This window comes from Eulemur rufifrons, chromosome 6 (genome assembly GCF_041146395.1).
Source record: "Eulemur rufifrons isolate Redbay chromosome 6, OSU_ERuf_1, whole genome shotgun sequence".
In the NCBI taxonomy this organism is placed as follows: Eukaryota; Metazoa; Chordata; class Mammalia; order Primates; family Lemuridae; genus Eulemur; species Eulemur rufifrons.
Window position 1 is genome coordinate 94756965 of NC_090988.1, and position 12656 is coordinate 94769620.

Below are 12656 nucleotides of genomic sequence, written 5' to 3' on the forward strand. Positions count from 1 at the left end.
TTTGAAGCAGTCCATTCCTCCCACCTCCTGGTTGACTGCACACTCTGCAACAAATCCTTTCTTCCTAGACAATCCTCATTGTCTCAGTAATTGGCTTTCCATGTGGCAGGCAACAGAGAGAACCTCTTTTGTGGGTTTGCTATCACCTGCAGAGCTCCCCTTGGCTCGGGAACACAAGGGCACTCTGAGTATCCTTGGACAACTTCCCAGGCCCTCTCAAAAGCCCCCAGCTGAAAAAAATAATGGTTTCTAAAGGAAGCCACTGGAATGCCGGACAGGGGCCCTGGGATCCCTGAGGACCAACCCCACACAGTTCCAAGAATAACGCTGGGATGCAAATGGACCACTTCCAAGATGTTCTTCCTAAGAAAGACACATGCTGTGAGTAAATCAAAGCCAGCCCCGGCTCTCCTGGGCCTCAGGCACAGGGGCCCTGGGGATGATCTCCTCTAGACACTGGGGGACCCAGAAGGCCTGCCCACTGCTGAGGCCCCAAAGCACTTAGTGATCAAAATACATTTACAGCTGAATACCAAGGAAAGGGTGGGGAGGCAGGTTCACACACACGGGCAAAAACCACTGTCTTGCCCAAAAGGAAGATCAGAAATGACCCAGCCTGTTTCTAGAACTGGGGCAGAAGGGGGATGCCGGAGGGTATGCAACTAGGGAGGGCCCAGGTGTACCACAAGACCTCGACTTCACCCATACATGTTGACAACGTTGAAAGGGAGAGCGACAGATCATATACTGAAGCACGGGGCAGGAGAAGAGAAAGCCAGAGTGTGAAGATTTAACACACAAAAACCTTGTATTTCCCACCTCCGGGACCCCGAGGTAGCATTCACTCAAGCAGCGAGGAGTACTCCTACAGGATCATTTAGACTCACTGAGCTAGTGTAAAATCACCCATACTACAAATGGAGAAACTGAGGCCCAAGGAGGGCAGGCACGGGAGTGACTCAGCGGCAAAGTTTCCAGCCCGCCTTGCCTACGAGCTCCCTGGACCTTTTCCCAACTCCCCTCTCTCCTGGAAATGACCCCCCCCTTCCCTTCTCCGCTCGCACGCTCTCCTTTCCCAGGAAATGTTTACAAGAAAGACAAGAGTGAAACCCGGGAAAAGTACTCTCCGAGCAATCACAAGTAACAGCCCCCAAGCGCATTGCGCATGCGCCTACTAAAGCCAGCACGCGCCGGCGCACAACCCCGCCTCTCCGCCCCTCACCAACATGGCCTCCTCGGCAACAGCCCCTCCTGCCCGGCACAGCTGTGGCGGCTCCTGACGTCATAGGAAGGCGCCGGTTACCCGAGAGACGGTGGAAGATTGCACGTGGGCTCGGATTTGGAAACTTTCTTGCTGGGCCATGGATACTCCGTTAAGGCGCAGCAGACGGCTGGAGGGCCTACGGCCTGAATGCCCTGAGAACCTCACCGCAGTTTCGCGGGAGAGACGGGCCCTTGCGACGTTTGAGTCGAACCCAGATGAAACGAGGGAGCCCGAGTCACCTACGAGTGTGCAGCAGGCTGGCCTGGGGTCCCCCCAACGTCAGCCGGAGACAAGCCCGGGATCTCCCAGTCTGCAGCAGAGTGCAGCCTTGGGGTCCCCCCAAAGGGAGCCAGAGCCGGGCCCAGGGTCCCCCCAGCGTCAGCAGGATCAAGGCCTTCAGTCGCTCCAAAGACATCCAGAGGCGAATCCTGAATCCCCTCGACGTCAACCAAAGCCAAATGAGGAGTCACCAAAGTTCTCTCAGGACCTGGGAGAACTGGCCTCGGAGTTGGCCCAGAGTAAGGAGGAGCCGACCCCGGAAGCCCCCCAAAATCAGCCGCGGCCGGCCCCAGGATCACCAGAGCCTTACCCGGGTCAGCCAGCACCGGGTCCGGAGCCCTCGCGGCCACTACAGAAGCTGACACCCGAGGTACCAGGCTCCCCCCGGGGTCAGCACGAGCCAAGCAAGCCACCTCCGGTCGGTGAGACGGTGACAGGCGGCCTCGGGGAGAAGAAGCGAAAAAGTTCTTCAGCCCAGGACCCAGTGTGCAAGAAGTTGAAGGAGGAGGAGGAGCTTCCTGTAATCCCGAAGGGGAAGCCCAAATCGGGGCGAGTATGGAAGGACCGTTCCAAGAAAAGGTGAAGTGGGAGACAGCATGGGCAGGGGTGGGATTCTCTATGGTGTTGGGCCCCCACTTTTGGCCTGCTGCAGCCTGTAGACAGATAGCTGCAAGGTTGGAGAGAGCTCACATTAGTGGGGGAGGGGGAGTCCGCAAACAGGTAATTATAGTCAGAAAGTGGTAAAATGCCCTGGGATCCGGGGAGGGTGAGACTAGGCCCTCAAAGACCGTGCCTGTGATGCTGTTCCTCCGCAGGGCCCCTGTGGACCTCTCCTATAGCACCTCCCTTGTGTATTCATTCAAGTGACATTTACCATTGCCTGCCCTCTCTAGTAAGGGAGGCAGAAGCAAGTAAACCAGCCAGTATTTGATAAAAGCAGTGAGGTCTTCACCCACTATTATCTGAGTGCTGAATATACAGGACACTGTGCTAAGCAGTTTAATAAGGATTGGCCAGGGGAAGAGCCTTTCAAAGACAGAAGAGCAAGTATCCTCACATTTAATCTGCACATCAACCTTAGGAAGCAGGTGTTGTTATGATTCCCACACTATTTTATGTATGAGGAAACTGAGGCTGAGTGGAATATGCAGGACCTGAGCACATATCTGAGTCCAAAGCCTGTGCAGGAAATCCCTTTACCTGCTCTCCTTGGATTCACCTTGAATTGGATTGCAACCGCTTAAGGGCAGGCACAAGGTCTTCCTTGTCTTTTTGTGCTAAGGGCACAAAAAGTGTCTGTGGAATGGAGGAACAGAGAGGCTCATTGAAGAAGGATGTGCTTAGGCTGCCAGGAAGGAGAGGTGGGGTTCAGTTCACATTTGAGCTAATGGGAACCACGGGGCAGAGGCGGGAATGCATGGCTGTGAGGGACCATGGGGGAACAAGGGTGTTTTTAAGGAAGAAGCTGACATTCACTAAGGGTAGACTCTGCCAAGCTTTGTGCTAGGCCCTGTGCTGATGTCACTTTGTTGTACCCTTAAAACCCTAGGCAGTGGGTATAATTCCCCTCCCCCCATTAAACAAAGAAGAAACTGAGGTTTAGAGAGTAATTTGCTGCAAGTCACCAATCAGAGAGAGACTTTGAAGCTGGAGTGACTCTAAAAGTTGGAGAAGGCCACTCCACCCTGTCCCAGCCGGTCATAAGGAAATGGTGCGGCCACTGATGGCCATGTGGGACCAGATGAGGAGGTTGGTTCACATGGGAGAGGGTGCTGAGTAAGCTGAGTGGGCAGAGCCTTGGGTCCTGGTACTCAGGCTGGTGGAGGGGGGTAGCCTGCTGAACAAGAGGGGGCTGGGCCCATACACAGGTGGGGAGAAGGGCGGGATCAGTGCAAGAAACTGAGGATCAGCAGCTGGAGCAGGGTAGCAAGAGATGGGGAAGGAGGACATTTGGTCCCAGCTCCCTGCTCCAACTGAAAGCTCTTCCTGACTTCCTGCTGCTCAGAGCATGCACTCCAGACTCCTTCTCCCTGTCCCTCACTAGAGTCTTCCACACCAACCTCCCCTCCACTTTCCTCCAGTGTGATGCTCCCTCCTACCTCAGCGCCTTCGCACATGCTGTTCCCTCTGTTCAAAATGCTCTTTCCCTGGCCCATCCCTGCTCATCCCTCAGAGCTCAGCTTAAATGTCACCCCCTCTAAAAAGCTCCTCTTTGTCTAGTCCAACTGAGGGATAAGTCCCCAAGCTATATGTTACCATTGTACTTTGTTCTTCTCTTTTGTAATGTCTGCATTTGCACAAATGCTTACTTACGAATACTTGGGTGATTCTTGTTGGCTGCTTGTCTTCCTCTCTAAATCAGAGGGTCCACGGATCCCCCTGAACCCAGCACATGGTGGGCGCACGAGGACACAGGGTAGTCATGCATTCAACCAATTCATAATGCTCTGGGTAAGCATGGCTGTAAACAGAACAAAGTCCCTGCTTTCCTGGAGCAAACATTCTAGTTGTGGGAAACAGATAAAAAACAAGTAAATACATACTATGTCAGTAATAAGGGCTTCAAAGGAAAATAAACTAGGATGGGGACCCGGGAACAGCAGGGTGGGCAGGGCATTGCTGCCGTGGTCAGAGATGGCCCGGCGGATAAAGGGGCATTGAGCAGAGGCCTGAATGGAGTGACAGAGGGAACCAAGGCAGACATCTGGGGAAAGAGTAACAGGCGAGAGGGACAGAAAGTTGAGAGGCCCTAGGGAGGAGCATGCTCCTGTTTGGGAGACAGTCCAGGGATCTCATTGCTGGAATTGGGGAGCAGCAAGGAGTGAGGTCAGAGGGGCAGGGGGCCTTGTGGCCCTTGCAGGGACTCTGACTTTCCTGAGTGAGCTCAGGAGCCATAGAGGCTGCTGAGCAAAGGAATGACATGGCACAGCTTCCGAGAAGATCGGTCTGGCCTGCTGAGAATGGACACAGGTGGGCAGGGGTGCAGACGGGACCAGTGAGGAAGCTGGTGCAGAGGAATTGAAGTGGCTTCAGAAGCTTCAGGCAGGTCTTGCGGGTAAGGGCCCAGCGGACCGCTCAGTGGACAGCTGGGATCTTTGAAGAAGCAGCTACGAGAGGTGGTGAGTGAGCAAGTCCAGAGACAGGTGCAGGCAGCACCCGCAGCAGGGAGGGAGGCAGCCGCACTGGGAAGGCACGCAGGGTGGGGGAGACCTGGCTGCAGCCCCCCTGCCCGGCTCATGCCAAATGCCACCTCTTCCACAGTGCTCTCGGATGTGCCATCTCCCTGCTTGCTCTGCTCTGAGGATTCACATTTATTGAGCACTTGTTGTGTGCATGTGTCATTGAACCCTTTGGGACAGGAACGATTCTCATCCCCATGTAGGAGGGGGCCGAGACTCAGAGGCTCCCTCACCCAAGGTCACCTGGGTAGTCTGTGGTGTGTTCAGGACTGGGAGCCCAGGCCTGTCTTCAACCCCCAGGCAGAGCCGATGCCCTGGAACTGCCTCCGTACCTTAGCCACCAGCCACATGTGGCTATGTAAATGTAATTGAAATTAAATAAAATTTAAGATTCTATTTCTCTGTCAACACCAACCACAGTTCAAGCATTCAACAGCCACCTTACCGGACAGTGCCCATATAGAGCATTTCCACCATCCCAGAAAGTTCTGTGCGATAGCCCTGCTCTAGAAAGGTGTGGCATCATGTCCTGTGGGCTCTGTGTGTCTCCAGGCTCCACCACCTTGTCCCTTCAGGGTTCTCATACCCCAAGTTGGGGAGCCCAGCTGTAAGGGTAGGGAGGAAGTCCATGCAGCAGCCCTGTTCTTAGTGTTTAGGGGGTCACATCTTCAGCATGAGGCCCTTGGGGAAGGGGGGCACGCTGGGGTCAGAGGGCAGCAGGGCTGTGGGACCCCAAATAGGACTTGAATCGTTAAAGGAGGAAGACCCAAGTGCAGTATGTGGCGGCCACCAGGAGACTTGTTTTCATTTTGCTTTTACTTTTTATTAAGGAAATTTTCAAGCATACAGAAAAGAGCAGAGCTTCGTGAACCCCCGTGTTCCCGTCTCAGCTTCAACACTGCTCCGCCTTTTACTGGTCTAGCTTCATCTTGGGTTCTCAACATTTCTTCTCTTTTCTTTACCCTAGAATATTTTAAAGCATATCCTAGATACATCATCCCACCCACAAATCTCCGTAGTCTGCATTCTTACATTTCTCCCATGACTCTAAAATCATTATCGCTTTTCAGAAACTCCGGACTTCCCTGGTAGCCCTGAACGCCCATTCCACATTCATTTCTCCCCGACGAGGGGGAGAGATTCTGAGCCATCACACAGAGCCCCAACCACTCGGGCCATCGTGAGATGGAATGGGCCACCTCCGTAGGGCGTGAGTGGCAGGGGCAGGGGCAGTCACACCCAGGCCTACTGTGCTGGGTGGAAGCAGCAGAACTTTCCAGCAGAGGCCGTGTGGCCTGGACTCCGCTGTCACAGACCGAGGCTCAAGTCCTGACTGCCACTCAGGAAGAAGGTGACCTTGAGCAGGTGTTTAGCCTGTCTGTGCCTTGGTTTGCTCCTCTGTAAAATGGAGAGAACCAGAGTACCCACTTCAGAGGCACATAGCAGGGCTTGAGTGACAGCCAGCACAATCACAGTCCCTTCCTGCCCCGAGTGTCTGCAGACCTGGGGGGCTGCCTGCCAGGCAGGCAGGGTGGCGACTCTGACTGGGCTCGGGAAGAAGGTCCAGAGCCCCGAGCCGAGGCAGGACAGAGCGGGCAACACCCACAGCTTCTGCAAGCACCCTCTCTCCCCGGCCAGGTTCTCCCAGATGGTTCAGGACAAGCCTCTGCGCACGTCCTGGCAGCGGAAGATGAAGGAGCGGCAAGAGAGGAAGCTGGCCAAGGACTTCGCCCGGCACTTGGAGGAGGAGAAGGAGAGGCGCCGGCAGGTGAGGGGCCAGCCAGGCCAAGGCTGGGACTCAGTTGAGGGGAGCTGGCACAGGTGCCCGGGCGGCTGACTTGGTCAACAGAAGTTCTGGAGCCTGAGGGCCCCAGGGAGGAAGGGAGCCTGGCCAGAGGGCCGGGAAGCCCAGGGGACCATCCAGTTTAGCCTGGGCCTCTGTAAGAGGCTGGGGGCCAAGAAGAAGGCCCAGCTGGGCATCCTGTAAGATGCGGTCAGGGTCCCTGCCCTGGGACCTGCTCAGGTGGGTAAGGCCTACAGATTGGAAAACCTTGTCCCCAGTATTGTTGCTGTCATTCTCCAAGAAGCAGCCCCCACACCTTTCCTCTACTTCTTTTCTGCCACCAGTGCCAGAGCCAGAAATCCCCCACTAGAGGTTCACACCCACTGTCTCCAGTCTCCAGAAAGCCCCTGTGAAGGGTCACAGCTCCACCCGCTTCAGCTGGGACTCTCTTCAGTGGGAGGGAGCAGGGCGCTCAGTGGCCAGCACACAGAGGAAGCGAGATGAGGGCACTGGTCAGCGACGGCCCCCAGGACCAGGGTGATCATGGGATGTTACTGGACCAGTGACCCCCGGGGTGGAGGAGCACTGCACCGGGGTCGCCTGCAGTCCCAGCCTGGCCACTGAGAAAAGGGGTGGGCCAGTCGCTCCGTTATCCATCCCTTGTTTTAAGTCACCTGTAGCTGAGGCCCTAGGGACAGTGTGGCTGCTACCATGTGCTGAAGCCTTACCTCACTTCCTGTGTGGCCCTAGGTCCCTCTTGGGCAAGACAGAGCTGCCTTCTCACTTCTCACTATCCCCCAGAGAGATGCCCAGACCCCCTTCTGACCGCAGGAGCCCAAGTCTCACTTCTCCTTTGTCCCCAGAGGCCAGGCCACCCCTGCCACCCCAAGTTGCCAAAGCCTCTGAGCATGCAGCAGTCTTGGAGTCCACATCCTAACCCTGGCCCTGCCAGGGGACAGTCAGCATGGCCACCGGGCTTCCCATTCCCACAGACTGTTCCCAAAGATCTGGGTGCTGTTCCAAGCCCTGCACGTGTATCACTCATTTATTCCTCAGAACAGTCTTACAAGGTGTTGATACTATGCTTATCTTCACTTTAAAAATGGGGAAGTTGAAGCACAGAAACTTAGCCAAAGTCAACTGTTTAGAAAGTAGCAGAGTTAAGATTTGAACCCAGGCCAGATAACCCCACAGCGTCTTCCCTGCAGCTCAGCCCCTTCTCAGCCCTGCACCCGGGAGAATCTGAGGGGCCCAGCCCTCACCCCGGCCTTGCACTCTAGGGCATCAGGGCTTCAGGGGAGACAGGGAGACTCTGGGATGGTGGAAATGATGGAGGGGTCAGCCCACCCCTTCTCCCGTGGCAGGAGGGTGGTACGTGGGGCCCACCCTGGCCCTGCTGCCTCTCCTGTCTAAGCTCCTATCCTCAGCTGTCCAAGTACCCACCTAATGTGCAGCAAGGAACTTTCCACCACAGTGGGCCTCTGGAGACTGGGCCTGTGGGTACAGGATTGCTCTCACTGGCCTGCCCAGAGGGTCCCAGGCTCTCTAGCAACACTGCCAGACACAGCCCAGAGCCTGGGCAGGAGGACCTTTCCCCCTTCCTCCTAGGAATTCCGCCTGCCAGCTCTCTCTCCTCTGGGGCCTGGGAGACCAGGGCTGCCTCAGCTCCCAGACTCAAATCTCCTCTATGTTCCAGGAGAAAAAACAGCGCCGAGCTGAGAACCTGAAACGCCGCCTGGAGAATGAGCGGAAGGCAGAGATTGTCCAAGTGGTGAGTGTCCCGTCTTCCCCCCACCCGCCGCCACACTTAGGGGTGTGGCCCACAGCCTCGGCCCCCTGCCTCACGTGCCCTGCTCTCATGCTGCGATCCCAGGCCCCTACAGGTGGCCTTCCTCTCCCCAGGACACAGGGACAAAGGTTCCAGCCACACTAATGCCCTCCCCCCATGCCACCCCCAGATCCGAAACCCCGCCAAGCTCAAGCGGGCAAAGAAGAAGCAGCTGCGCTCCATTCAGAAGCGGGACACCCTGGCCCTGCTGCAGAAGCTGCCACCCCAGCGGCCATCGGCCAAGATCTGAGCTCAGGACGCCTTCCATGGCCTACAACCGTGTCAGACACAGCACTCTCGGGCCACTGGTCAGACGCCTCTGCTGGAGCTGGCTGTCCAACTCTGTGGCTCTAAAACAGGGACCCCACCACAGCCGGGGTTCCTGGGCCGTTGAAGGCTTATGGACAGGCCTCTGGGACAGAGGCCCAAAAGGAACCTGGGACCCGGCAGAGATGGGGGAGGGAAGAGGTTCAGCCCCCCTCCTTCTCCCTCCTTCTCTAAGTACTTTCTGTCCAAGAACAGCAAATTCTCTGCTTCCTCGGGGAGCTGGTGATGGAGAGTGACTCCTCCCACCAGGCCCGGCGGGCGGTCAGGAATCCAGCTCCCCGCACACTTTCTGAAGGCTGCTGTGCCTACCTCTGAGCCCCACTGACCCTGTCACCCAGCAAACCGAGTCCAGCCCCTCCCCACTTTCAACACTGAAGGATTCAAATAGGGAGGTTGCTGGGAACGGGGTTTCTCTCTAGCACCCCCTTTCCCAAACCAGCTTCTGCAGAAGCCCCAAAGATCCAAGTCATGCCCAGCCAGTCTGCAACAGAAATATTTATGGAATGCCTCTCATGTATTGCACAATTCTAGGCACCAGGGAAACAGACAAAAGCCCCTCCCCTCTGTGGCTTTCATTTTGCTGGGGAGAATGTAATAAACAAGTAAAACACACTGTGCGTCCATCCACTGGGAGAGTGCTGTGAGTGAAGCAGGGGTGAGGTGTCAAGACGGGGTGGCGATTCAGCCAGCTGTGCATCTCCTCGCTGTTCAGTTTGCTGAACGCCTGCCGGGGGTTGGGCCCTACCTGGCACTGGAAATAAATGGTGAGTGGCCAGCCCAGCCTTCGGTGGCATCAGGGGCACTGGACCAAGATCCCAAGAGTTTCTCATCCTGGCTCTTCCACTGACGTTTCAGCCAGCAAGCAAATGTTTACTGGCACCGACTCGGTCAGCCTCTGGGATGCAGAGCTAAAACAGCAGTCTCTGCCCTCAAGTCCCTCGTCGGTAGAGGAAATAGACACCGTACGGTGGTAGTGCCAGGACAGAGATACAAGTCACCCTCCCAGCTGCAAATGGGAAGTGACAGTTCCCCAGCCCCCTGCAGTCAGGAGGTGGGTGCTGCAAAGATGTTGGGATTACCCGTGTCCAGAGGGGTCCCACAGAACCCCAGGCCTGCTGCCACATACATTCAAATTCTAAAGACTGAGGAGGCCTTCAGGAATGATGCCCATTAGACTCGGATTAGCCCCAGGTTTCCCAAACACTTGACCATGGCACCTGCTGCTTTTTCCACCTCACAAACATGTCGGGCAATGCTGGGTCACAAGGGTCGAGATAGGGGCTCAAAGGCAGCTATTATCCGATGTACCTTCCGTGGGTCAAAGGATGTTCGTTCACTTACCAGATAGTAATCGAGCATGTGATGCTTAAGGTTAGGGTGCAGACGCTGATGTCACTGGCCCTGAAACTTTAGGCAAGTTACTTAACCTCCCTGAGCCTGAGTTTGCTCATCTGTAAAGACTGGCTAGAAGCTGCCTTAAGGTTGTGGGATAAAGTGTCTAGTACAATAAGCGTTGGCTAAATGGCTAAAGCGGAGAGATTACACTGGAACAGTGCTCCTCAAACCTTTCCTCTCCCTCTTCTACTCCAAGAGAACATCACTGGTTGGTAGAATTGAGCTGCAGGGAGGTTGGCCCAGTGTGCGCTAACTTGAGAAGTCTTACAGTTTTCCCTTTCGTTACTGCAAGTGTGGTCCCAGCAGCACTGAGGCCGCGGCCTGGGAGTTTGTCCGAAGTGCAGAATCCCCTGAAGCATCCTGCACTTTAAAGAGATCCCTGGGGACTCGCGGCACACCACGGTTTGGGAAGCGCTGCCTTAACTCACTTTGTTTCTGAAAAAGATCCACTGAGTCACCCCGGTGCTTTGAAATGCAGATGCCTGGGTCCTGCCCCTCGGCCTGTGATCTCGGGGTGGAGTCCCGTGTTTACAATGTCATGATGGGGCTCTCGCAGTGCTTTCGGGCAGTGCTTTCCTGCTTGGGCCAGGCGACCCCGGCCCGCGCCTGCTACCCGGAGGTGGTGCTCAGCCCCCGGCTCAGGGGGCCCCTCTCGTCCTGGGATGGGGCCCGGCCCCTGTGCGGGGGTGCGGCGCGGCTGCCCCGCAGCCAGCCCAGGAGGCGCGCGGAGGGCAGCGAGTCCTGGCGGCGGCTGCCGAGCCACACGGAGGAGGAGGAGGAGGGGTGGCGGCGGCGGCTGCTGCCCGCGCCGCCCAGGTCGCTGTCGTCCACCAGCACGCTCTCGAGCACGGCGCGCAGCGAGCGCCGCAGCTTGCGCAGCATGTCGGGGCAGGTGAGCACGTAGAGCAGCGGGTTGGCCACGCTGTTGAAGAAGGCCAGGCTGGTGACGAAGGGCAGCCCGCGCCACACGAGCGGCCGCAGGGCCGCGTCGGCGTGCGCCCGCGCCTCCAGCAGGCTGAAGACGTGGTAGGGTCCCCAGCAGAGCGCGAAGGCTGCCACCACGGCCGCCACCAGGCGCACGAAGCGGCCCGGGCGCCGGCGGCCGCGGTGGCGCAGCTGCAGGCTCACGGCCGCGTGGCTCGAGGCGATGATGGCCAGCGGCAGCAGGAAGGCCAGCAGGAACTTGCTGACGGCCAGGGCCGCCTGGCGCCAGTTGCACGTGGCGTCGCGGTCTGGCCCCGGGTTCAGGAGCAGCATGTTGTAGTAGCACATGATGCGCCCGTCCAGCCGCGGGATGGTGTCCCGGAACACGAAGTAGGGCACGGTGTTGAGCACAGCCAGCGCCCAGAGCGCCAGGCAGACCTTGTGGGCCGCGGCCACCGTGCGGTGATTCTGCGCCCACACCGGCCGCACCACCTGCAGACAGCGGTCCAGGCTGATGGCGCTGAGCAGGAAGCCGCTGGCGAACATGTTGAGGAAGAAGATGGAGGAGTGCAGTTTGCAGAAGGTGGTGCCCAGCTCCCACGAGTGGCCCACGGCCAGGAAGTAGGTGAAGAAGGGCAAGGAGGCAGTGGCCAGCAGGTCGGACAGCGCCAGGTGCAGCACCCAGGTGGTGACCACGGTCTGGCGCATGCGGCAGCCCACCACGAACAGGATGAGGCCGTTCTCCACCACGCCCAGCAGCGAGGCCAGCCCGTGCAGCAGCACGGCCGCGTGGTCGATGTAGCGGATGCTGGAGTTGCTGTGGCTCTGCAGGCGGCTCATCTGCTCCAGGATGGGGCAGAGCGGCTTCAGCGTGGCGTTGGCCGACATCGCAGGGCTCTGCGTGGAGGGAAGGAGGTGCTGAGGTTGGCAGTGCAGGGGCCACAGGGGAACCCAGAGAGAAGCCTGGAGCAGGAGCCTGGCCAGGAGAGTCGGGTATGACCCATGAACGTGATGGAGCAGGCTGCTGGGGGTCAGTGAGGTTGAGCAAAGGTGGTGAAGTGGGGGGAAACATCCCAGCTCCCCCATATGCTCGCTGTGCAACCTGTTTTTTGTTTTTTTTTTTTTATGAGACAGAGTCTCACCTGTTGCCCGGGCTAGAGTGAGTGCCGTGGCGTCAGCCTAGCTCACAGCAACCTCAAACTCCTGGGCTCAAGCAATCCTCCTGCCTCAGCCTCCCGAGTAGCTGGGACTACAGGCATGTGCCACCATGCCCGGCTAATTTTTCTATATATATTTTTAGCTGTCCATATAATTTCTTTCTATTTTTAGTAGAGACCGGGTCTTGCTCAGTCTGGTCTCGAACTCCTGAGCTCAAACAATCCTCCCGCCTCGGCCGCTCCAGAGTGCTAGGATTACAGGCATGAGCCACCGGGCCCAGCCTCTCTGTGCAACCTTGAGCGAGTCATTTAACCTTCCTGAGCCTGTTTCCTCCTCTGTAACGCGGGTGTCGGTCATAACAGTACCTAGCTCAGAGAGTTATTGGGAGAACTAAATGAGTTAATACGTGAAAGTGTTTAGAACAGGGCAAACACTAAATCAATGTCATTGTGATGATCACGTGGCAAATAGGAACAAGGTCAGTCCACACAGGATGCCTTTTCCCAACACCCAGAGCAC

The 12656-nt window shown here is 57.0% G+C and overlaps 2 protein-coding genes across 2 annotated transcripts; one reads left to right on the plus strand and one right to left on the minus strand.

Annotated features, from left to right (window-relative positions):
- Positions 1–1327: 1327 nt before the first annotated feature.
- Positions 1328–9254, plus strand: CCDC86 (coiled-coil domain containing 86). The gene is made up of 4 exons (XM_069470080.1): positions 1328–2122; positions 6361–6490; positions 8202–8276; positions 8464–9254. The coding sequence occupies exons 1-4, from the start codon at positions 1362–1364 to the stop codon at positions 8581–8583; spliced, it is 1086 nt and encodes a 361-aa protein (XP_069326181.1). The 5' UTR covers positions 1328–1361; the 3' UTR covers positions 8584–9254.
- A 1410-nt stretch (positions 9255–10664) lies between these two features.
- PTGDR2 (prostaglandin D2 receptor 2) lies at positions 10665–11867 on the minus strand. Its single transcript, XM_069470081.1, has one exon. It carries the CDS (start codon positions 11865–11867, stop codon positions 10665–10667), a length of 1203 nt encoding a protein of 400 aa, XP_069326182.1.
- Positions 11868–12656: the final 789 nt, after the last annotated feature.